Raw genomic sequence first — 26,197 nt, forward strand, 5'->3', positions numbered from 1 at the left:
GTCTCTAGGTAGTTTTTGATTTCCTCTTGTATTTCTTCAGTGATCTCTTGGTTATATAGTAACGTATTGTTTAGACTCCATGTGTTTGTGTTTTTTACGTTTTTTTTTTTCCTGTAACTGATTTCTAATCTCATAGCGTTGTGGTCAGAAAAGATGCTTGATATGATTTCAATTTTCTTAAATTTACTGAGGCTTCATGTGTGACCCAAGGTGTGATCTATCCTGGAGAATGTTCCATGCACACTTGAGAAGAAAGTGTAATCTGCTGTTTTTGGGTGGAATGTCCTATAAATATCAATTAAATCTATCGAGTCTATGTGTCATTTAAAGCTTATGTTTCCTTATTAATTTTCTGTTTGGATGATCTGTCCATTGCTGTTAGTTAGGTGTTAATGTCGCCCACTATTATTGTGTTATTGTCAATTTCCTCTTTAATAGCTGTTAGCAGTTGTCTTATGTATTGATGTGCTCCTATATTGGGTGCATATATATTCATAATTGTTATATCTTCTTGGAGTGCTCCCTTGATCATTATGTAGTATCCTTCCTTTTCTCTTGTAACATTCTTTACTTTAAATTCTGTTTTGTCTGATATGAGAATTGCTACTCCTGGTTTCTGTTGATATTTCCATGGAATATCTTTTTCCATCCCCTCACTTTCATTCTGTATGTGTCCCTATGTCTGAAGTGGGTCTCTGGTAGACAGCATATATATGTGTCTTGTTTTTGTATCCATTCAACGAGCCTGTGTATTTTGGTTGGAGCATTTAATCCATTCACGTTTAAGGTAATTATCTATAAGTATGTTCCTATTACCATTTTGTTAATTGTTTTGGGTTTGTTTTTGTAGGTCCTTTTCTTCTCTTGTTTTTCCCACTTAGAGAAGTTCCTTTAGCATTTTTTGTAGAGCTGGTTTGGTGGTGCTGAATTCTCTTAGTTTTTGCTTGTCTGTAAAGCTTTTGATTTCTCCATCAAATCTGAATGAGATCCTTGCCGGGTAGAGTAATCTTGGTTGTAGATTCTTCCCTTTCTTCACTTTAAATGTGTCATGCCATTCCCTCTGGCTTGTAGAGTTTCCACTGAGAAATCATCCGCTAACCTTATGGGAGTTCCCTTGTATGTTAACCTCATGGAAGTTACCTTGTATGTTATTTGTCATTTTTGCCTTGCTGCTTGCAATAATTTTTCTTTGTCTTTAATTTTTGCCAATTTGATTACTATGTGTCTCAGCCTGTTTCTCCTTGGGTTTATCCTGTATGGGACTCTGTGCACCTCCTGGGCTTGGGTGCCTATTTCCTTCCCACATTAGGGAAGTTTTTGACTATTATCTCTTCAAATATTTTCTCAGGTCCTTCTCTCTCTCTTCTCCTTATGGGACCCCTATAATGCAAATGTTGTTGCATTTTATGTTGTCCCAGAGGTCTCTTAGGCTGTCTTCATTTCTTTTCATTCTTTTTTCTTTATTCTGTTCCACAGCAGTGAATTCCTCCATTCTCTCTTCCAGGTCAGTTATCCATTCTTCTGCCTCAGTTATCCTGCTATTGATTCTTTCTAGTGTATTTTTCATTTCAGTTATTGTATTTTTCATCTCTGTTTATTTGTTCTTTAATTCTTCGTTAAACATTTCTTGCATCTTCTCTATCTTTGCCTCCATTCTTTTTCCGCAGTCCTGGATCATCTTCTCTATCATTATTTTGAATTCTTTTTCTGGAAGGTTGCCTATCTCCACTTCATTGAGTTGTTTTTCTGGGGTTTTATATTGTTCCTTCATCTGGTACATAGTCCTCTGCCTTTTCATTTTGTCTATCTTTCTGTGAATGTGGTTTTTGTTCCACAGGCTGCAGGACTGTAGTTTTTTTGCTTCCACTGTCTGCTCTCTGGCGGATGAGGGTATCTAAGAGGCTTGTGCAAGTTTCCTGATGGAAGGGACTGGTGGTGGGTAGAGCTGGCTGTTGCTCTGGTAGGTAGAGCTCAGTAAAACTTTATCCTACTTGTCTGCTGATGGGTGGAGCTGGGTTCCCTCCCTGTTGGTGGTTTGGGCTTAGGCCACCCAACAGTGGAGCCTTCCCGGACTCTTTGGTGGGGCTAATGAAGGACTCTGTGAGGGCTCACACCAAGGAGTACTTCCCAGAACTTCTGCTGCCAGTGTCCTTGTCCTCACAGTGAGACACAGCCACCCCCTGCCTCTGCAGGAGACCCTCCAACACCAGCATGCAGGTCTGATTCAGTCTCCCATGGGGTCACTGCTCCCTCGTTTGGGTCCCAATGCACACACCACACTTTGTGTGCCCTCCAAGAGTGGAGTCTCTCTTTCCCCCAGTCCTGTCGAAGTCCTGCAATCAAATCCCACTAGCCTTCAAAGTCTGATTCTCTAGGAAGTCCTCCTCCTCTTACCAGACCCCCAGGTTGGGAAGCCTGACGTGGGGCTCAGAACCTCCATTCCAGTGGGTGGACTTCTGTGGTATAAATGTTCTCTGGCTTGTTAGTCACACATCCAGCAACTATGGGATTTGATTTTATTGTGATTGTGCCCCTCCTACTGTCTCACTGGGGCTTCTCCTTTGTCTTTGGAAGTGGGGTATCTTTTTTGGTGAGTTCCAGTGTCTTCTTGTTGACGATTGTTCCCTTCTACCCATTTTTTAATTGGGGATATCCTTGATCTTTGAATTCATGGAACTCAGAAAAATTGTAGTTAGGCTGATGTTTTATGTTATTTTATATATTACTTATAAAGTGATCATTTAATTAGTATTTATTTTTTGGCCATGAGGCATGTGGGATCTTAATTCCCCAACCAGGAATCAAACCTGTGCCCCCTGCATTGGAAGCACAAAGTCTTAACCACTGGGCCACCAGGGAAGTTCCTTAATTAGTATTTTTAAATTTAAAAGTTGCACAGATAGATTTTGCATTTAATACAACTGACTGTACTGCATCATTATTCCCTAAGCATATTGTCTGTTACTATGTCTCTATAGATGGAATTTTTTTTTACCCTTTCTCTTCTTACAGAACTTCTATTAATTCTCTAAGACTCATGTGAAATATCACTTCCTCCTTGAAACCTTCCCTGATCTTCTAGACAGAATGAATCATTCCCTTTTCTTTTCCTAAAATACCTTGCTTGTATATCTGCTTCATCACTTATTATGGTATGACTTATAAGCTACTCATGTTATTCTATCATTGTAGTTGGTATGTTAGTATGTACTTCGTGGCTATACCTTATTCATTTGTGCCCTCACTGGGCTTAACACAGTACTAATAGTGGATACTCAGATGTGTTGATTCTAATTAATCTTGCAGAATTATTGTAAAGTTTAAATGAAATAATTTGTATCAATTGCCTTATACAGTGCCTGATGCTGGTACTCAATCAAATTTCCCCCTTTTTTCCTCTTTACTCTTGTTTTACTTTTTCCTCTTGCCTCATTTTTCTCAACTCCCTGTATATTCTGTCCATGACAACAGAATAGAGATTTCTTTCTTTCATTGCTCACATCTCTCTTCTTCAGGGTACTAACACTCACTGTATGCACCTCTCATTTGTTTATGTATTTATTTTAGGTCACTGGCCCTGTTAAAATTAGAGATTCTCTTAAGGCAGCAGACAGAGGTAATATGACATCTCCACCACTCCTGGATGCCAACCCCATGGAGAACCCAGCACTGTTAAATGACATCAAGATTGAGCCCCCAGAAGAACTTCTGGCTAATGATTTCAACCTGCCCCAGGTGGAACCAGTTGACCTCTCCTTTCACAAGCCAAAGTCTCCTCTTCAGCCTGCCAGTATGCTGCAAGCTCCAATACGTCCTCCCAAGCCACAGTCTGCTTCCCAGACTCTTGTAGTATCCACTTCAACATCAGACACAGGCACTTCAGCAAACATCCCTACTGTTCTGACTCCAGGCTCTATCCTGGCCTCCTCTCAGGGCACTGGTGGCCAGCAGATCTTACATGTGATTCACACCATCCCCTCAGTCAATCTGCCAAATAAGATGGGTAGCCTGAAGGCCATCCCAGTGATGGTGCAGTCGCTGCCCATGGTGTATACTACTTTGCCTGCAGATGGGAGCCCTGCAGCCATTACAGTCCCACTCATTGGAGGAGATGGCAAAAATGCTGGATCAGGTGAGCATCAATCTGCCCCTTTGCTGGACCTTACCTTCCTTCATCTATTCCCTTTTTAAATATCCCATCTCCTATTTCTTTTCCAATTATTATTGCTTACAGCTTTAAGAGCAATTTTTCATAAATACTGTTTTTATCATGGCTCTTCGATGCTTACAAGTGTACAAAGAATCTTTTTCATTTAGCCCATATTTCTCAAACTGGGGTATACATATCTTTGAGTGAAATACTATGTATCTGCCTGGAACCTCTATATTATTTGACAGTAAGTAATTTAAAACATTTTATATTTTTAAAATATGATTTTATTAAAGAGCAAAATATAACATTTGAATAATATTTTAAAACATGAACTTCAAAACTAGTTTTAAGCTACTAAAGCACCTACACTGGGACTTTCCAGGAAGATGTGTTTAGTCTTCTATGCCATTAGGAATGCTTTGGTAGAAAAGTTGAGAATGTTTCTAGCCCTACGTACATAGCCAGCCTTATCTCCCAGCCTCTCCCAGCACTGTACCTTTTCTCTTCCTTACAGGTAAAATAGTCTTCTTTGAAATTTTGCCATCTTTCTGGTGTTCCACCTCATTTGGCATCTATCACCTTCCATGTTACTTTTTACATGCCTGTATCACAAATGTATGGGCATTCTTCCCAAATGAATTGTAAATTGCTCGAGGACAAGACTCCATCTTATTTTTCTTTGTGCATCTCCAGAGAGCACAGTGGTAGATAGTAGTTGTCTTGTAACAGATAATGTGATGAACAAACTTGAAAATTTTTCCAGGATACAGTTCATATGCTGTAATCTTACCTTTTACTTATTTTTAAAATGAGTTCAGAATTCAGAAAGGTATGTTTATTTCCCTTTCACCACTATCCCCCAGCCACCCAGTTACCCTCCTAGAGACATATCTAGTTTGTAAAAGAGAATGATGAAAGAAAATTATATGGCTTCTTGAAGTGGTTCAAGATATTTACCTTCACCACATCTGTAGAATTACAACCAGTTTTGGACGTTCAGCTTTAGGAAGCATGTTGGGAAATTGGAGTATAATCAGAGGAGAAAGATTAAGATGGTGAGAGGACTAAAACCCATGTCAGAAAGGAGCTGATAAATGTTTAGCATGAATTAAAAAGACCAAGGGGGGGATATGTGGGTGGAAATGACTAGGAACCAGATTTCAGCTCAGTGTAAAAAAAATCTTTCTAAGAGCTTTCTACCTTTAAAATTCAATGTCTTGTGATCTTTCCATCACTAAATGTAGGAGAATGACATACTAAGCATCAAGTTGCTGAGACTCCTCCGCGTTCTTTTGAATAAAAATGCCGTTATCGATTAGTGGTTAATTGTGGTAATGATAAGTATTCATAACAATCTTGTTTGTGAGATCCCCTGAGGGGGTTATTTAAAATACAATTATCAACTTTCATATAGGGAGAGAGCCAAACAAAACAGGAAATGGGAAAATAAAATTCTTTGTGTGAGAATTTGCTGATATCAAGGCAGTGGTAACAGCAAGGGATGGTTTGATGGGCTTTGAATTCCCCCCCACCATAATATCCATCAGTCCATCAGAACCATTTTAAATAAATGGAATAAACTGTAAAAGTGTTCAATGCAGTTTCAAGCTAAGACCATTAGCACAGTGGTCTCCAAATGGTATGCTTACACCTTGGTGGGGGTCAAAGGGGGTATTGCACAAAGTATTTGGAGCACAAAAAGAAAGCATCAAAACTTCTATTTGCATGGTCTCTCCCTTTACATGTTTTTTTGTTTATTTTTCATAATGTACACAAAATTTTAGGATGCTAGTACATTTATATCATAAGCACGCACATATGCATGCAGAGACACAAAACAGATATATGCTTAAAACATTTTAGTGAATGATACACAATGTATGGAGGTGACTGTGCTAGCCAAATACTCCCCATCCCCAACTTCATTGCCACCCTTAAGTTTCTTCTATATAGCAATTTTGAGGCTTTCACTAGATCCAGGAGATGTCTTACCATCTGACTGAGTTTTGTTAGGCGTCAGAAACACCATTGGTTGACAATAAATATTTAAGGGCTTCTGCCAACATAGGTGGAAGGGAAGGACGCTAACATGTATCAAGCACCTACTAGACACTCATTATGTGTCTCATCTCAATGACTCGTTTCCATTAAGGAACACAAAAGCCAAAGGGGATGTTCTCACCTCTGGCATGAGCCTGGGCATTGATCTGAGGACAGCCATGTAACTACTTAGAGTTTGATTCAACAAATACAAATTGAACCTGACTTTTCAAAAGACACTGTCTTGGGTCCTCGAGATAGGGAGTTGAATCATACCCAGACCTTATCCTAGAGAAACCCACTATCTTATCTTACTCACTATCCTAGAGAAGCTCATTCTAGTAAGAATGCTCCACACTACCCTTCCCTCAAAGGAATTTCTTTATCCTGCTCTTCTAAAATTTTTAATGCTCTCCTCTTCCTTCCATACAAATATACTTCTTCCATCTTTGCTTTTTCTTTATTTCTCTATCTTGCTGCTACTTTTCATCGTGGGCCAAATTGGGAATCCTGAAAATGATTAGAGGCTCATATATTTGTAGCCCACACTGCTCCTTTTCTTTGCTTTTAGTTAAAGTTGACCCCACCTCCATGTCTCCACTGGAGATCCCAAGTGACAGTGAGGAGAGTACAATTGAGAGTGGATCCTCAGCCTTACAGGGTATTCAGGTACAAGAGTAAGTACTTTATCTTTACTTCAGGTCTGTCACTGTGTATATATGTGTGTGTCTGTGGTAAAAGTGGAACAAATTCTCAGACACAATAGTACGAATTCGAGGACAACAAAATATAGGTAAACTGCCTTTTCAGTGAAGGTATGAGCTTGTATGCACACATGTGCATGGACATGGATGTTATGACACAGTAATGTTTTAATTGTAGATCATCAGTTTTTACGCTTGGAAAATTTACAAATTTCCTATAAAGTACAGTTGCAACTGTACTTTATAGTAAGTTTATAGTAAGTTTAAAGCAACCTTATCATTGGCTTGTGTTTTAGCAACCATGTTGGATGAAAAATACATTTCTTTAAACCTAAGAATGAAGCTTATTAGAGTGAAATGCTCATACTGCTTGGGAACAGAAACCACCCAAAGAAACATTACCACCTTCTGGGACCTGCATTTACTGAGCAGAATGGCTTAGTTGAGGGACTTGCTTGAGCTATTTCAATTATTGGGGGGGGGTATTAAATTTGCATAAATTAAATGCATGTATGAGGTGATCCCATTATATGTAAGTCCATTTATTTAGCCTCCACCTTAAAATCACTATTTGGCCTTATCTCTCTTTCTTTGCTCAGACCAGCAGCAATGAGCCAAATGCAGGGAGAAGAATCCCTTGACTTGAAGAGAAGACGGATTCACCAGTGTGATTTTGCGGGATGCAGCAAAGTGTACACCAAAAGCTCTCACCTGAAAGCCCACCGAAGAATCCATACAGGTCTGCCCATCTCCACCCTACCCCCAACACACACACACACACACACACACACACACACACACACACACACACACACACACACAGTCTCTGAGAGGCAAGAAGAGAAGAAAGTCTTGAAACAAAGGTTGATCTGTTTATACTCATGGGCACAGGTTCCATTCATGGCTTTTACCCCTATGTCTTGTTTCTGCTCTATGGTAGCTTTCATGAAACCAGCCTAAGAAAACACTAAACCTGGTGTCTTCTGAATAGTTATCATTCCCATTGAGCACCAATAGGTCTTTCTAATTGGGAAGTCATAACATTTATAAGAAGATTAAGGCAGATAAGACTCCATCCCTTGCTACCAGAGCCCCACAAGTTTTATTGAGTATTGAAAAGTACAGTGAAATTAAAGCAGGCTTTTGGAGCTAAACTTCATTTACCAACCTATAACATATCTTTGTTCTCATTAGAAATGAAAGGTGGACATTAGAAAGAACAAGTAAAGCAGACCTGGGGGCTGAGGGCGGGGGCTGGGGGAGTGAGCAAACTGCCCCATCTGAAGGAGTACTATCACTCACCTCCAAATAAGTATTACCAAATCTCCCAAATTAAAAACAATCATGATTTTTATGTGAAACATCTTAAATTTTGAATGTTGGTATGTAATTAAACAAATTTTATAACAACATAGATTCAAAGAAACCTGCCTATGGGCCAGAAATAGCTTTTCAGTCATCAGTTTGCACCCTATCCTTGAAGACTTCTCATCCCCAATCATCTCCAGCTCAAAAGTGAGATTTGGACACCCTGGACTAGGAAGGGGACCTCTTTTCTTGTAAACATATACTGTATTAGAGTTTGTATAGAACCCAACCTTGGTATGCAACCTGGGTATACTTTTTTTCTATTACTGGTATTCTACAGGTTCTTTGGAACTGAGACAGCTGAATAAATGCCTGCTTTATTGCACTCTAAAGATTGGGGTACATTGCGAGGGGTTCCAAAGAGTGATATCCTTGTCTCTGGTAGATATTCTCAGCAGAGAGCTATGAGGCTGTGGCTTATCTGGATACCACCTCTAGTATGCAATGCAGCCCTTCATCTCCTTTGAGCTTACAACATGCAAAGCAGAAAGTACAGATACAACAATTTCCATTTAATATACAGTTAAGCCCCAGTTTTTAATAACAACATCACCCATTCACTCAGGCTCAAAATTAATGATTGATTTTAAACATTCTCTCTGCCCCCAGTTATGTGCTTCTAAAGTTCTATTATTTCTTTCTTCAAATAGCTCTTTTATTGAGGATGTAAACATAATAGCCAAGAGCATACACTGTGAAACTACACTGCCTGAATTTGACATTCCAGTCTACCACTCATTAGCTGAAGTTACTTCACCTTTCTTTGCCTCAGTTTCCTTATCTGGGAATAGTAATAGTTTAAGCACTTAGAATACTGTCTGACATATAGTAAACTCTCAATAAATGTGAGCTATTATTTGTATCCTTTCAATTCCAGTCTCACTTCCACACAGTTAGGCTTTCTGTCTTAATTTATTCTTTTTCTCCTCCAACTTTATAGTTGAAAATTAAAATTGTTCATATTTAAGATGTAAAAATGGGTGATTTGATATGTATACATTCTGAAATATTCACCACAAACTGATTAACCCATCCATCACCTCACAAAATTACCTTGTGTGTATGTGTGTGTGTCTCATGAGAACACCTAAGACACATCCTCTTAGCAAATTTCAAGTATACAATATTGTTAACTACAGTCACATTGTTGTACATTAGATTTCTAGGACTTATTTATCTTGCAGAACTGAAATTTGTACCCCAGACCAATATTTCCCCATATCCCCACCTCAAACTCTGGTTAGCAAGATTCTATACTCTGTTTCAATGAGTTTGACACTTTTTTTAAAATTATAGTTGATTTACAATACATATTAAGTTCTGGTATACAACATACTGATCCAATATTTCTTATAGATTATAGTCCACTTAAAGTTATTATAAAATATTAACTATATTCCCTGTGCTGTACAATATATCCTTGTATCTTATTTATTTTATAAATAGTAGTTTGTACCTATTCATCATCTACTTTGATCTGCCCCTCCCCCTATATGCTTGTCCCGCCATTCCTCTTCCCATTGGTAACCACTAGTTTATCCTCTATATCTGTGATTCTCTTTCTGTTTTGTTATATTTATTCATTTGTTTTATTCTTTTAGATTCTAATTGTAAGTGAAAACTTATATTTGTCTTTCTCTGTCTGACTTATTTCACTAAGCATAATACTGTCCAGGTCCATCCACTTTGTTTCAAATGGCAAGATTTTATTCTTTTTTATGGCTGAGTAATATTCCACTGTGTGTGTGTGTGTGTGTGTGTGTGTGTGTGTGTGTGTGTATGTATGTGTACCACATCTTTTTATTGATGTATAGTGGATTTACAATATTATATCATTTTCAGGTATACAGCGTAGTGATTTAGTATTTTTGCAGATTATACTCCATTATAAATTATTACAAGATAATGGCTATAATTTCCTGTGCTATACAATATATCCTTGTTGCTTATATATTTTATACATAGAAGTTTATATCTCTTAATCTCATTCTCCTAATTTACCCCTTCCCCGCTTCCCTTCCCGCTTTGGTAACCACAAGTTTGTGTTCTACATGTGTGAGTCTGTTTCTATTTTGCATATACATTCATTTGTATTATTTTTTAGATTCCACATGTAAGTGATATCATAAAGTATTTGTCTTTCTCTGTTTGACTTATTTCACTAAACATAATACTCTTTAGGGCCATCCAAGCTGCTGCAAATGGCAGAATTTCATTCTTTTTTATGCCTAGTAATATTTCATTGAGTATATATACACTTCTCTATCCATTCTTCTGTTGATGGACACTTAGGTTGCTTCCATATTTTGGTTATTGTAAATAATGTTGCTATGAACGTTGGGGTGCTAGTCCAACGTTGAAAATACTAGTCTTTTCAAACTAACATTTTCAGTTTCTTCAGATATATACCCAGAAGTGGAATCGCTTGGATCATATGGTAGTTCTATTTTTGTTTTTTGAGAAACCTCCATATTGTTTTCCATAATAGTTACACCAATTTACATTCCCACCAAAAATGTACTAGGGTTTCTTTTTCTCCACATCTTATCCAACATTTGTTATTTGTAGGCATTTTGACATTAGCCATTCTGAAATGTGTGAGGTGATACCTCATTATGGTTTTGATTTGCATTTCCCTGATGTTTAGCGATGTTGAGCATTTTTTTCATGTGCCTGTTGGCCATGTGTATGTCTTCGGAAAAATGTCTCTGCAGGTCTTCTACCCATTTTTTCATTAGGTTCTTCTCTTTTTATATGAAGTTTTCATGAGCTGTATATATACATATATATATATATATATATATATATATATATATGATTTTACACCTTATTGGACATACTGTTTGAAGATATTTTCTCCCATTCAGTAGGTTGCCTTTTCATTTTGTAGATGGTTTCCTTGGCTGTGCAAAAGCTGCTAAGTTTAATTAGGTCCCATCAATTTATTTTTGTTTTGTTTCCTTTGCCTGGGGAGACAGATCAAAAAAAAAAAATTGCTACAAATTATGTCAAAGAGTGTCCCCCCATGCTTTCTTCTAGAGGTTTTATGGTTTATGGTATTAAATTTAGGTCTTTAATACATTTTGATTTTATTTTTTATATGGTGTTAGAAAATGCTTTATTTCATTCTTTTATATGTAACTGTCCAGTTTTCCCAGCACCACTTACTGAAGAGACTGTCTTTTCCTCATTGAACATTTTTGTGTCCTTTGTCATAGATTAATTTGCTATATGTATATGGGTTAATTTCTGGGCTCTCTGTTCTGTTCCACTGATATATGTGTCTGTTTTTGTGCCAGTACCAATCTGTTTGGATTACTGTAGCTTTGTAGTATAGTCTAAAGTCAGGGAGCATGACACTTTCAATTTCGTTCTTTTTTTCTGATGATTGCTTTTGCTATTCAGGGTCTTTTGTGGTTCCATATAAATTTTAGGATTACTAGTTCTAGATTGGTGAAAAATGCCATGGGTATTTGGATAGGGATTGCATTAAATCTGTAGATTGCTTTGGGTGGTATGGATATTTTAACAATATTAATTCTTCAAATCCAAGAACATGGAATATCTTTCCATTTTTTGTATTATTTTCAAATTTCTTTATCAATGTTTTAGAATTTTAGAGTATAGGTCTTTCATCTCCTTGGTTAAGTTTATTCCTAGGTATTTTATTCTTTTTGATGTGATTGTAAATGGGATGGTTTCCTTAATTTATATTTCTTCTAGTTCATTATTAGTGTATAGAAAATATACAGATTTCTGTATATTAATCTTGTATCCTGTAACTTTACTGAAATCCTTTATCAGTTCTAATAGCTTTTTGGTATAAACCTCAGGTTTTCTATGTCATCTGCAAATAGTGACAGTTTTACTTCCTCCCTTCCAGTTTGGATGCCTTTTATTTCTTTTTCTTTTTTAACTTCTCTAACATGAACTTCCAATATTATGTTGAGTAAAAGTGGCAATAATGGGCATCCTAGTCTTGTTCTTTGTATTAGAGCAGGGGTCCCCACCCCTGGGCCACTGACCAGTACTGGTCTGTGGCCTGTTAGGAACCAAGCTGCACAGCAGGAGGCAAGCGGTGGGCAAGCGAGTGAAGCTTCATCTGTATTTACAGCTGCTCCCCATCACTCTCATTACTGCCTGAGCTCCTCCTCCTGTCAGATCAGTGGTGGCCTTAGAGTCTCATAGAAGCACGAACCCTACTGTGAACTGTGCATATGAGGGGTCTAGGTTGCACACTCCTTATGAGAATCTAATGCCTGATGATCTGAGGTGGAGCTGAGGCAATGATGCTAGTGCTGGGGAGTGGCTGCAAATACAGATTATCATTAGCAGAATGGTTTGACTGCACAGAGACCATAATAAATCAATTGCTTGCAGACTCATATCAAAACCCTATCAATGAGTGGCAAGTGAAAACAAGCTCAGGGCTCCTACTGATTCTGCATTATGGTGAGTTGTATAATTATTTCATTATATATTACAATGTTATAATAATAGAAATAAAGTGCACAATAAATGTAATGCACTTGAATCATCCCGAAACCATCTCCACCACCCCAGTACATGGAAAAATTGTCTTCCATGAAACTGGTCCCTAGTGCCAAAAAGGTTGGGGACCACTGTATTAGAGAAAAAGCTTTCATCTTTTCATCATTGAGTATGATGTTAACTGTAGGCTTGCCTTTACTATGGTGAGGTATATTCCCTCTATGCTCACTTTTTGAGAGTTTTTATTATAAATAGATGCTGAATTTTGTCAAGTGCTTCTTCAGTGCTTATTGAGATGATCTCATGATTTTTATTCTTCTTTTTGTTAATCTGTTTTGATTGATTTGCAAATATTGAACCATTCTTGCAACCCTGGAATAAGTCCCACTTGATCATAGATCCTTTTTATGTACTGTTGGATTCAGTTTGCTAATATTTTGTTCCGGATTTTTACATTTATATTCATCAGAGATATTGATGCATAATTTTCATTTTATAGTTTCTTTTTCTGGTTTTGGTATCAGGGTAATGGTGGCCTCGTATAATGAATTTGGGAATACTCCATACTCTACAATTTCTTTGTATGGTTTGAGAAGAATAGGTATTAACTCTTCTTTATTTTTTTAAAATTTATTTTACTCATTTTATTTTTGGCTGCATTGGGTCTTCATTGCTTGCATGCGGGCTTTCTCTAGTTGCAGTGAGCAGGGGCTACTCTTCATTGTGGTGCACAGGCTTCTCATTGCAGTGGTTTCTCTTGTTGCAGAGCATGGGCTCTAGGCACATGGGCTTCAGTAGTTGCAGCACATGGGCTTAGGAGTTGTGGCTCATGGGCTCTAGAGTGCAGGCTGAGTAGTTGTGGTGCATGGGCTTAGTTGCTCTATGGCATGTGGGATCTTCCCAGACCAGGGCTCAAACCCATGCCCCCTACGTTGGCAGGCAGATTCTTAACCACTGCACCACCAGGGCAACTCTAACTCTTCTTTAAATGTTTGGTAGAATTTCCCTTTGAATCCAACAGACCTTGAACTTTTGTTTGCTGGAATTTTTTTTTTGTTTTTTTGGTAACAAATTTAATTTCACTACTAGTGATCAGTCTGACTAGGTTGTCTATTGCTTTCTAGTTCAGTTTTGGAAGGTTGTATGTTTCTAGAAATTTGTTTGTCCATTTCTTCTAGGTTTTCCATTTTGTTGACATATAACTGTTGATAGTTTTCTCTTTTAATTTTTTGTATCTCTGTGTAATTCATTGTTATTTCCTCCTCTTTCGTTTTGTTTATTTGTATCCTCTCTCTTTTCTTTTTGATGAGCCTGCCTAAAGATTGATCAATTTTGTTTATCTTCTCAAAAAAACTAGGTCTTAGTTTCGTTGACCATTTCTATTGTTTTGTTTTTGTTTATGTTTGGTCTCCATGTTATTTATTTCCTCACTGATCTTTATGATTTCCTTTCTTCCGCTGACTTTGGGATTTCTTTGTTCATCTTTTTCTAATTCCTTTAGATGGAAGTTTAGATTGTTTTTTTGAGATTTTTCTTGTTTCTTCTGGTAGGCCTGTGTTGACAAAACTTCCCTCTTAGAACTGCTTTTGCTGCATTCCATAAATTTGGGAAAGTTGTGTTTCCATTTTCATTTACCTGGAGGTAATTTCTGATTTCCTCCTTGATTTCTTCATTGAACCATTGGTTTTTGTAGAAGCCTGTTGTTTGGTCTCCATGTGTTTGTGCTTTTCCCATTTTTCTTCTTGTAATTGATTTCTAGTTTTATACCATTGTTGTTGGGAAAAAGTACATGATATTATTTCTATCCTCTTAAATTTATTGAGGCTTCTTTTGTGGCCTAGCATGTGATCTATCCTGGAGAATGGTCCATGTGCACTTGAAAAAAATGTGTAATTTGCTGTTTTGTGATCAAATGTCCTATAGATATCTATTAAGTCCAACTGGACTACTGTGTCATTTAAGACCACTGTTGCCTTATTGATTTTCTGTACAAATGGTCTGTCAATTGCTATAAGTGGAGTGTTAAAGTCCCCTACTATTATTGAATTATTGTCATTTTGTTTTATGTATTTAGGTGCTCCCATATTGGGTTCTTATATGTTAACAAAATATCATCTACTTGTATTGATTCCTTTATCATTATATAATGCCTTTGTTTGTCTTTGGTTAGGGCCTTTGTTTTAAAGTCTATTTTGTCTTTGAGTATTGCTACCTCTACTTTCATATTTATTCCATTTGTATGAAATATCTTTTTCCAACCCCTCAGTTTCCGTCTGTGTGTGTGTTTAACTCTGAAGTGAGTCTCTTGTAAGCAGCATACACATGGGTCTTGTTTTGGTATTCAGTCACCATATTTTTTTATTGGAGCATTTAGTCCATTGACATCTGAAGTAGTTATTGATAGGTATGTACTTATTCCCATTTTATTACTTGTTTTCTGTTTGTTTTTGTAGCTCTTCTCTGTTCACTTCTTCTGTTTTTCTTCCCTTGTAGTTTGATGATTTTTTTTAAGAAGTATTATTGTATTCCCTTATTTTTATTTTTTGGGTCTCTAACATAGGGATTTGATTTGTGGTTAGCATGGGGTTCATATATGTTGATCTATAACTATATCTACTCTTTTAAACTCATAGTCATTTAAGTTCAAACACATTCTAAAAAATCTGCATTTTTTACTTCCCTCCCCGACATTTCGGTTTTTTTGACATCATATTTTGCATCTTCATGGTTATCTCTTAAATGTTTATGTAGTTATAGTTGCTTTTATAATTTGTTGTTTTTTTAATCTTTGTACTGCCGTACTTAATTGGTTGATCTTCAATCCTTACTATATATTTGCCTTTCCTGGTGGAATTTTCCCTTTACAATAGATTCTTACTTCTTTTCCACTTAGAGAAGACCCTTTAACATTTCTCTTATGGTAGATTTAGTATTGATGAACACTTTTAGTTTTTTCTTGTCTGAGAAGTTCTTTATATCTCTGATTCTGAATGATAATCTTGCTGGGTAGAGTATCATAGGTTGCAGGGCTTTTTTCCCTTTCAACACTTTGAATATATTATACCATTCCCTTCTTGCCTACAAAGTTTCTACAGAGAAATTAGCTGATAGTCTTATGGATGTTCCCTTGTATATGACTTTGTTTTTCTATTGATTCCTGTATAATTCTGTCTTTAACTTTTGTTATTTGTAAAAATACGGTATGTCTTGGTGTAGATCTGTTTGGGTTAATCTAGTTTGGTACCCTCTGTGCTTCCTGTACTGTATATCTGTTTCCATCTTTAAGTTTGGGAAGTTTTCAGCCATAATTTACTCAAATACATCTTCAATCCCCTTCTCTCTCTCTTCTTCTGAGACCCCTATAATGTGAATGTTGGTATGCTTAATGTTATCCCAGATATCTTACACTGTTTTTATTTTTTAATTTGTTTTTCTTTTTGCTGTTCTGATTGGGTGATTTCCATTATTCTACCTTCAAGATCACTTATGTGTTCTTATGTATCCCTTAATTTGCTATTCATTCCTTCTAGTGTGTTTTTTATTTCACTTATTTAATTCTTCATTTCTGAATGGGGATGTTTAAATGTTTTCTACTTGTTAAAATTTTTACTGTGTTCATCTATATTCTTCCCTAATTTACTTAACATTTTTGTTACCAATGCTTTGAATTGTTTATTTGTCAAATTATTTCTTTTTCATTATTCTTTTTTTTTCAGGTATATTCTCTTGCTCTTTTGATTGAGAGCAGTTCCTCTGCCTTTTCATTTTGCTTAAATTTCTCTGTCTCTATTAATTTAGGTGAAACAGTTACCTATTACTTTCTTGAAGGGGTGTTCTTATGTGGGAGTGCCCTGTACAGAATGTGTGTGCCCAATGCCTTTGCTTGGAGAGCTGGATTTGATGTGGTTGCAAGTCATTTCTTTCCCCAGGGTGTGCTGGCAGCTATCACTTTGGTGGGGCTGGAGATGGAGAAGCTAGAGATGGAGCTGGGTGTCAGGTAGAACTTCCCCTCTGCTCAGTAGCCATCATGGCCCTATCAGGGGTGGGGTCTGATCCCATGTTGCTGGAGCAGAAGCCCTGAGGGTCAGGCCTGAGCTGTCTCTGTTTAAGTGTGTGGTTTCCCTTCTCCCAGGATTGGGGTCCTTGCACCAGTGGGGCAGAATGCTGAAGCATTGTGACTGTGCAAGCTCTAGGTTCGTGTCAGCTACAGACAGAGTTTGAAGCTATCTCCATTTTACTGCCTGTGGAGGCACCCACAATTGTTTGCCTTGCTTGGCTCAGACACAGCATTGGATGGAAGTCCCCTTTGTCCCTCACAGCTGATTTAGTCCCCAGCTTCTGCTGCACCCACCCAGTTGTGGAATCATAATGCAGGGCAGGTGGGAGTCCTGTGGGGATTCTCAGCATATACAGGACATGAGCTGTAGTAGAGCAGCCGCTGTCAGAGTTTTGGGCTACATCTGATGCACTGCTTGAGTAAGCACCAACAATAGCTACCACCACTCTACACAGGCTCTCCTCTGGGAATCAGTGTCCTCTGCATTCTACAGCCAAGTCTTCTTCCTGGTCATGGCAACCCTAGATCCAGTGCGGCGCTGTGACAAGAAGTGAGCAGACCAAAGCATTTGCTGGGGTCAGGCTGAGATGCATACAGAGAAGGCCATGGAAACCTGGCAACCATTAGATCAGTCTTCTCTCCATCCTGCCTCAGAGGCAAGCCAGCATACACACGTGCTTATCACTAGTGAAGTCCAGGCTTCCCACAGCCCTCCTGTTAGTCCAATCATTCTTCTAACCAACCAAGTGAGCTCATCTCCACCGCTCAGGAGTCCAGGAGATGGGTGCCCAATCTGTGGCTCTCATGGCTCATTTCTAAGGGCTGGTGTCTGCCTGTGCATTCTCCCCTTCCTTCTGAGGCCCCTCCCAGGGGCACAGATCCTGACCCAATCACTTTTCTTTCCTTCCTACCACATTTCATGTGGATCTTTCTAACAGCCTTGGTTGTATAGGAGTCTTTCTGCCAGTTTTCGGCTAGCTTTCTATGTGACTTGTTCCATGTATAGTTAAATTTTTGCTGTGTTCATGGGGAAAATGAGCTCGATGTCCTCTTACTCCTCCATCTTGATCAATCCCCTACTTGCTGCATTTAGAATTCTCTCTTTGTGTTTAATTTTTGCCATTTTCATTATGAAATGTCTTGGTATGGGTCTCTTTGCATTCATCTTGTTTAGGACTCTCTGTGCTTTCTGTACCTGGATATCTGTTTCCTTCTTTATATTTGGGAAGTTTTCAGCTGCAATTTCATCATATTCATTTTTAACACTTTCTCTCTCTTTTCCCCTTCTGGAAGCCCTATAATGTGAATGTTAGAACATTTGATATTGTCTCAAAGGTCCCTTAAACTACCTTAATTTTTAAAAATTGTTTTTCTTTTTGCTGTCCTGATTGGGTGATTTCCATTATTCTACCTTGCAGATCACTTATGCATTTTTCTGTATCACCTAGTCTGCTGTTATTTTTTTCTAGTGAATTTTTAATTTCAGTTTTTATATTCTTCAGTCCTGACTGTTTTTTAAAATATTTTCTAGTTTCTTGTGAAATTCTAATGTGTTCATCTGTTCTTTTTGCAAGTTCATTTAGCATTTTATTAGTAATGCTTTGAACACTACTTCTAATAATGTATTATAATTATTTTTAAAATAAAGCAGTGTGTACATGTCAATCCCAAACTCCTTAACTATCCCTCCCTGCTACCTTTTCCCCTTAACAACCAAAAGTTTATTCTCTAAGTCTGTGTGTCTGTTCCTGTTTTGTAAATAAGTTCATTTGTATCATTTTTTTTGATTCTGCATATAAGTGATGTAATATAATATTTGTCTTTCTCTGACTTACTTCACTTAGTGTGATAATCTCCAGGTCCATCCATGTTGCTACAAATAACATTATTTTATTATTTTTAATGACTGAGTAATATTCCATTGCATATATGTACCACATCTTCTTTATCCAGTCCTCTTATGAAAGACATTTAGGTTGCTTCCATGTCATGGTTATTGTAAATACTGCTTCAATGAATATTGGGGTGCATGTATCTTTTTGAATTATGGTTTTCTCTGGGTATATGCCCAGGAGTGGGATTGCTGGGTCATATGGTAGTTTTATAAGGAATCTCTGTACTGTTCTCATACTGTCTGTACCAATTTACATTCCCACCAACAGTGTAGGAGGTTTATCTTTTCTCCACATCCTCTCCAGCATTTATTGTTTGTAGATGTTTTGATGATGGCCATTCTGAATGGTGTGAGTTGATACCTCATTATAGTTTTGATTTGCATTTCTCTAATAATTACTGATGTTGAGCATCTTTTTTAATGTGCATTTTGGCCATTTGTATGTCTTCTTTAGATAAATGTCTATTTAGATCTTCTGCCCATTTTTTTGTTTGGGTTATTTGGTTTTTTTTTTTTTGATATTGAGCTCTATGACCTGTTTGTATATTTTGGAGATTAATCTCTTGTCAGTTGTTACATTTGAAAATATTTTCTCCCATTCTGTGGGTTGTCTTTTCGTTTTTTTTTTTAATGTTTCCTTTGTTATGCAAAAGTTTTTAAGTTAAATTAGATCCCATTTGTTTATTTTTCTTTTTATTTTCATTACTCTAGGAGGTAGATGAATAAAGGTCATGCTGCAATTCATGTCAAAGAGTGTTCTGCCTATATTTTCTTCTAAAACTTTTATAGTGTCCAGCCTGACATTCAGGTCTTTAATCCATTTTGAGTTTATTTTTCTGTATGGTGTTAGGGAGTGTTCTAATTTCATTCTTTTACATGTAGCTGTCCAGTTTTCCCAGCACCATTTATTGAAGAGACTGTCTTTTCTCGATTGTTTATTCTTGCCTCCTTTGCCATAGATTAGGTGACCATAGGTCCATGGGTTTATCTCTTGGCTTTATATCCTATTCCCTTGATCTATATTACTGTTTTTGCACCAATACCATACTGCCGTGATTACTGTAGCTTTGTAGTATAGTCTGAAGACAGGGAACCAGATTCCTCCAGATCTGTTTTTCTTTCTCAAGATTGCTTTGGCTATTTGTGCTCTTTTGTATTTCCATACAAACTGTAAAAATTTTTGTTCTAATTCTGTGAAAAATGTCCTTGGTAATTTACAAGAATTGCACTGAATCTGTAGATTGCTTTGAGTAGTATAGTCATTTTAACAATATTGATTTTTCCAAACCAAGAATATCTTATATATCTCCATCTCTGTGCCGTCTTTGATTTCTTTCATCAGTATCTTAAAGTTTTCTGAGGACAGGTCTTTTGTCTCCTTAGGTAGGTTTATTCCTAAGTATTTTATTCTTTTGGCTGTAATGGTAAATGGGATTGTTTTCTCTTTTTGATCTTTCATTGTTAGTGTATAGGGATGCAAGAGACTTTTGTGTATCAGTTTTGCAACCTGCAACTTTACCAAATTCATTGATTAGCTCTAGAAATTTTCTGGTGGCATCTTTAGTATTTTCTATGTATAGCATTTTTTTTAAGAAGTATTATTGTATTCCCTTATTTTTATTTTTTGGGTCTCTAACATAGGGATTTGATTTGTGGTTAGCATGGGGTTCATATATGTTGATCTATAACTATATCTACTCTTTTAAACTCATAGTCATTTAAGTTCAAACACATTCTAAAAAATCTGCATTTTTTACTTCCCTCCCCGACATTTCGGTTTTTTTGACATCATATTTTGCATCTTCATGGTTATCTCTTAAATGTTTATGTAGTTATAGTTGCTTTTATAATTTGTTGTTTTTTTAATCTTTGTACTGCCGTACTTAATTGGTTGATCTTCAATCCTTACTATATATTTGCCTTTCCTGGTGGAATTTTCCCTTTACAATAGATTCTTACTTCTTTTCCACTTAGAGAAGACCCTTTAACATTTCTCTTATGGTAGATTTAGTATTGATGAACACTTTTAGTTTTTTCTTGTCTGAGAAGTTCTTTATATCTCTGATTCTGAATGATAATCTTGCTGGGTAGAGTATCATAGGTTGCAGGGCTTTTTTCCCTTTCAACACTTTGAATATATTATACCATTCCCTTCTTGCCTACAAAGTTTCTACAGAGAAATTAGCTGATAGTCTTATGGATGTTCCCTTGTATATGACTTTGTTTTTCTATTGATTCCTGTATAATTCTGTCTTTAACTTTTGTTATTTGTAAAAATACGGTATGTCTTGGTGTAGATCTGTTTGGGTTAATCTAGTTTGGTACCCTCTGTGCTTCCTGTACTGTATATCTGTTTCCATCTTTAAGTTTGGGAAGTTTTCAGCCATAATTTACTCAAATACATCTTCAATCCCCTTCTCTCTCTCTTCTTCTGAGACCCCTATAATGTGAATGTTGGTATGCTTAATGTTATCCCAGATATCTTACACTGTTTTTATTTTTTAATTTGTTTTTCTTTTTGCTGTTCTGATTGGGTGATTTCCATTATTCTACCTTCAAGATCACTTATGTGTTCTTATGTATCCCTTAATTTGCTATTCATTCCTTCTAGTGTGTTTTTTATTTCACTTATTTAATTCTTCATTTCTGAATGGGGATGTTTAAATGTTTTCTACTTGTTAAAATTTTTACTGTGTTCATCTATATTCTTCCCTAATTTACTTAACATTTTTGTTACCAATGCTTTGAATTGTTTATTTGTCAAATTATTTCTTTTTCATTATTCTTTTTTTTTCAGGTATATTCTCTTGCTCTTTTGATTGAGAGCAGTTCCTCTGCCTTTTCATTTTGCTTAAATTTCTCTGTCTCTATTAATTTAGGTGAAACAGTTACCTATTACTTTCTTGAAGGGGTGTTCTTATGTGGGAGTGCCCTGTACAGAATGTGTGTGCCCAATGCCTTTGCTTGGAGAGCTGGATTTGATGTGGTTGCAAGTCATTTCTTTCCCCAGGGTGTGCTGGCAGCTATCACTTTGGTGGGGCTGGAGATGGAGAAGCTAGAGATGGAGCTGGGTGTCAGGTAGAACTTCCCCTCTGCTCAGTAGCCATCATGGCCCTATCAGGGGTGGGGTCTGATCCCATGTTGCTGGAGCAGAAGCCCTGAGGGTCAGGCCTGAGCTGTCTCTGTTTAAGTGTGTGGTTTCCCTTCTCCCAGGATTGGGGTCCTTGCACCAGTGGGGCAGAATGCTGAAGCATTGTGACTGTGCAAGCTCTAGGTTCGTGTCAGCTACAGACAGAGTTTGAAGCTATCTCCATTTTACTGCCTGTGGAGGCACCCACAATTGTTTGCCTTGCTTGGCTCAGACACAGCATTGGATGGAAGTCCCCTTTGTCCCTCACAGCTGATTTAGTCCCCAGCTTCTGCTGCACCCACCCAGTTGTGGAATCATAATGCAGGGCAGGTGGGAGTCCTGTGGGGATTCTCAGCATATACAGGACATGAGCTGTAGTAGAGCAGCCGCTGTCAGAGTTTTGGGCTACATCTGATGCACTGCTTGAGTAAGCACCAACAATAGCTACCACCACTCTACACAGGCTCTCCTCTGGGAATCAGTGTCCTCTGCATTCTACAGCCAAGTCTTCTTCCTGGTCATGGCAACCCTAGATCCAGTGCGGCGCTGTGACAAGAAGTGAGCAGACCAAAGCATTTGCTGGGGTCAGGCTGAGATGCATACAGAGAAGGCCATGGAAACCTGGCAACCATTAGATCAGTCTTCTCTCCATCCTGCCTCAGAGGCAAGCCAGCATACACACGTGCTTATCACTAGTGAAGTCCAGGCTTCCCACAGCCCTCCTGTTAGTCCAATCATTCTTCTAACCAACCAAGTGAGCTCATCTCCACCGCTCAGGAGTCCAGGAGATGGGTGCCCAATCTGTGGCTCTCATGGCTCATTTCTAAGGGCTGGTGTCTGCCTGTGCATTCTCCCCTTCCTTCTGAGGCCCCTCCCAGGGGCACAGATCCTGACCCAATCACTTTTCTTTCCTTCCTACCACATTTCATGTGGATCTTTCTAACAGCCTTGGTTGTATAGGAGTCTTTCTGCCAGTTTTCGGCTAGCTTTCTATGTGACTTGTTCCATGTATAGTTAAATTTTTGCTGTGTTCATGGGGAAAATGAGCTCGATGTCCTCTTACTCCTCCATCTTGATCAATCCCCTACTTGCTGCATTTAGAATTCTCTCTTTGTGTTTAATTTTTGCCATTTTCATTATGAAATGTCTTGGTATGGGTCTCTTTGCATTCATCTTGTTTAGGACTCTCTGTGCTTTCTGTACCTGGATATCTGTTTCCTTCTTTATATTTGGGAAGTTTTCAGCTGCAATTTCATCATATTCATTTTTAACACTTTCTCTCTCTTTTCCCCTTCTGGAAGCCCTATAATGTGAATGTTAGAACATTTGATATTGTCTCAAAGGTCCCTTAAACTACCTTAATTTTTAAAAATTGTTTTTCTTTTTGCTGTCCTGATTGGGTGATTTCCATTATTCTACCTTGCAGATCACTTATGCATTTTTCTGTATCACCTAGTCTGCTGTTATTTTTTTCTAGTGAATTTTTAATTTCAGTTTTTATATTCTTCAGTCCTGACTGTTTTTTAAAATATTTTCTAGTTTCTTGTGAAATTCTAATGTGTTCATCTGTTCTTTTTGCAAGTTCATTTAGCATTTTATTAGTAATGCTTTGAACACTACTTCTAATAATGTATTATAATTATTTTTAAAATAAAGCAGTGTGTACATGTCAATCCCAAACTCCTTAACTATCCCTCCCTGCTACCTTTTCCCCTTAACAACCAAAAGTTTATTCTCTAAGTCTGTGTGTCTGTTCCTGTTTTGTAAATAAGTTCATTTGTATCATTTTTTTTGATTCTGCATATAAGTGATGTAATATAATATTTGTCTTTCTCTGACTTACTTCACTTAGTGTGATAATCTCCAGGTCCATCCATGTTGCTACAAATAACATTATTTTATTATTTTTAATGACTGAGTAATATTCCATTGCATATATGTACCACATCTTCTTTATCCAGTCCTCTTATGAAAGACATTTAGGTTGCTTCCATGTCATGGTTATTGTAAATACTGCTTCAATGAATATTGGGGTGCATGTATCTTTTTGAATTATGGTTTTCTCTGGGTATATGCCCAGGAGTGGGATTGCTGGGTCATATGGTAGTTTTATAAGGAATCTCTGTACTGTTCTCATACTGTCTGTACCAATTTACATTCCCACCAACAGTGTAGGAGGTTTATCTTTTCTCCACATCCTCTCCAGCATTTATTGTTTGTAGATGTTTTGATGATGGCCATTCTGAATGGTGTGAGTTGATACCTCATTATAGTTTTGATTTGCATTTCTCTAATAATTACTGATGTTGAGCATCTTTTTTAATGTGCATTTTGGCCATTTGTATGTCTTCTTTAGATAAATGTCTATTTAGATCTTCTGCCCATTTTTTTGTTTGGGTTATTTGGTTTTTTTTTTTTGATATTGAGCTCTATGACCTGTTTGTATATTTTGGAGATTAATCTCTTGTCAGTTGTTACATTTGAAAATATTTTCTCCCATTCTGTGGGTTGTCTTTTCGTTTTTTTTTTTAATGTTTCCTTTGTTATGCAAAAGTTTTTAAGTTAAATTAGATCCCATTTGTTTATTTTTCTTTTTATTTTCATTACTCTAGGAGGTAGATGAATAAAGGTCATGCTGCAATTCATGTCAAAGAGTGTTCTGCCTATATTTTCTTCTAAAACTTTTATAGTGTCCAGCCTGACATTCAGGTCTTTAATCCATTTTGAGTTTATTTTTCTGTATGGTGTTAGGGAGTGTTCTAATTTCATTCTTTTACATGTAGCTGTCCAGTTTTCCCAGCACCATTTATTGAAGAGACTGTCTTTTCTCGATTGTTTATTCTTGCCTCCTTTGCCATAGATTAGGTGACCATAGGTCCATGGGTTTATCTCTTGGCTTTATATCCTATTCCCTTGATCTATATTACTGTTTTTGCACCAATACCATACTGCCGTGATTACTGTAGCTTTGTAGTATAGTCTGAAGACAGGGAACCAGATTCCTCCAGATCTGTTTTTCTTTCTCAAGATTGCTTTGGCTATTTGTGCTCTTTTGTATTTCCATACAAACTGTAAAAATTTTTGTTCTAATTCTGTGAAAAATGTCCTTGGTAATTTACAAGAATTGCACTGAATCTGTAGATTGCTTTGAGTAGTATAGTCATTTTAACAATATTGATTTTTCCAAACCAAGAATATCTTATATATCTCCATCTCTGTGCCGTCTTTGATTTCTTTCATCAGTATCTTAAAGTTTTCTGAGGACAGGTCTTTTGTCTCCTTAGGTAGGTTTATTCCTAAGTATTTTATTCTTTTGGCTGTAATGGTAAATGGGATTGTTTTCTCTTTTTGATCTTTCATTGTTAGTGTATAGGGATGCAAGAGACTTTTGTGTATCAGTTTTGCAACCTGCAACTTTACCAAATTCATTGATTAGCTCTAGAAATTTTCTGGTGGCATCTTTAGTATTTTCTATGTATAGCATCATGTCATCTGCAAACAGTGGCATTTTTACTTCTTTTCCAGTTTGGATTTCTTCTATTTATTTTTCTTCTCTGATTTCCATGGCTCAGACTTCCAAAACTAAGATGAATAATAATGGTGAGAGTGGACATCCTTGTCTTGTTCTTGATCTTAGAGGAAATGATTTCAGTTTTTCACCATTGAGAATGATGTTTGCTATGGGTTGGTCACATATGGTCTTTATTATGTTGAGATAGTTTCCCTCTATGCTCACTTTCTGGAGAGTTTTTATCATAAATCGTTGTTGAATTTTGTCAAAAGCTTTTTCTGAATCTATTGAGATGATCATATGGGTTTTATTCATCAGTTTGTTGATATGGTGTATCACACTGATTGTTTTGTGTATATTGAAGAATCCTTGCATCTCTGGGATGAATCCCACTTGATCAGGGTGTATGATTCTTTTAATATGTTGTTGGATTCTGTTTGCTTGTATTTTTTTTGAGGATTTTTGCGTCTATGTTCATCAGTGATATTGGCCTGTAATTTTCTTTTTTTGTGATATCTCTGTCTGGTTTTGGTATCAGGGTAATATTGGCCTCATAGAATGAGCTTGGGAATGTTCCTTTCCCTGCAATTTTGGAAGAGTTTGGGGAGGAAAGTGTTTCTTATCTAAACGTTTGGTAAAATTCGCCTGTGAAGCCATCTGGTCCTGGACTTTGGCTTGTTGGAAGATTTTTAATCACAGTTTCAATTTCATTACTTGTGATTGGTCTGTTCATACTTCCTATTTCTTCCTGGTTCAGTCATGGAAGGTTTTACCTTTCTAAGAATTTGTCCATTTCTTTCAGGTTGTCCATTTTATAGGCATATAGTTGCTTGTAGCAGTATGTTATGA

The 26,197-nt window shown here is 37.1% G+C and overlaps 1 protein-coding gene across 2 annotated transcripts in view; it reads left to right on the top strand.

The window, feature by feature from the left end:
- Positions 1-26,197, top strand: part of KLF8 (KLF transcription factor 8) — a 370,714-nt gene that overhangs the window by 332,319 nt on the left and 12,198 nt on the right. The window contains exons 3-6 of one of the 2 annotated variants that reach the window (XM_024117400.2): positions 3,568-4,132; positions 6,765-6,870; positions 7,497-7,636; positions 8,313-8,443. In XM_024117400.2, coding sequence (XP_023973168.1) covers positions 3,568-4,132; positions 6,765-6,870; positions 7,497-7,636; positions 8,313-8,416 — 915 coding nt within the window. In that variant the 3' untranslated portion in view covers positions 8,417-8,443. Of the gene's footprint in view, positions 1-3,567; positions 4,133-6,764; positions 6,871-7,496; positions 7,637-8,312; positions 8,444-26,197 lie in introns of those variants that run through there. The other variant, XM_024117399.1, reaches the window with a different exon arrangement.

The sequence above is a fragment of the Physeter macrocephalus genome, chromosome 21, assembly GCF_002837175.3.
Source record: "Physeter macrocephalus isolate SW-GA chromosome 21, ASM283717v5, whole genome shotgun sequence".
Lineage (NCBI taxonomy): Eukaryota > Metazoa > Chordata > Mammalia > Artiodactyla > Physeteridae > Physeter > Physeter macrocephalus.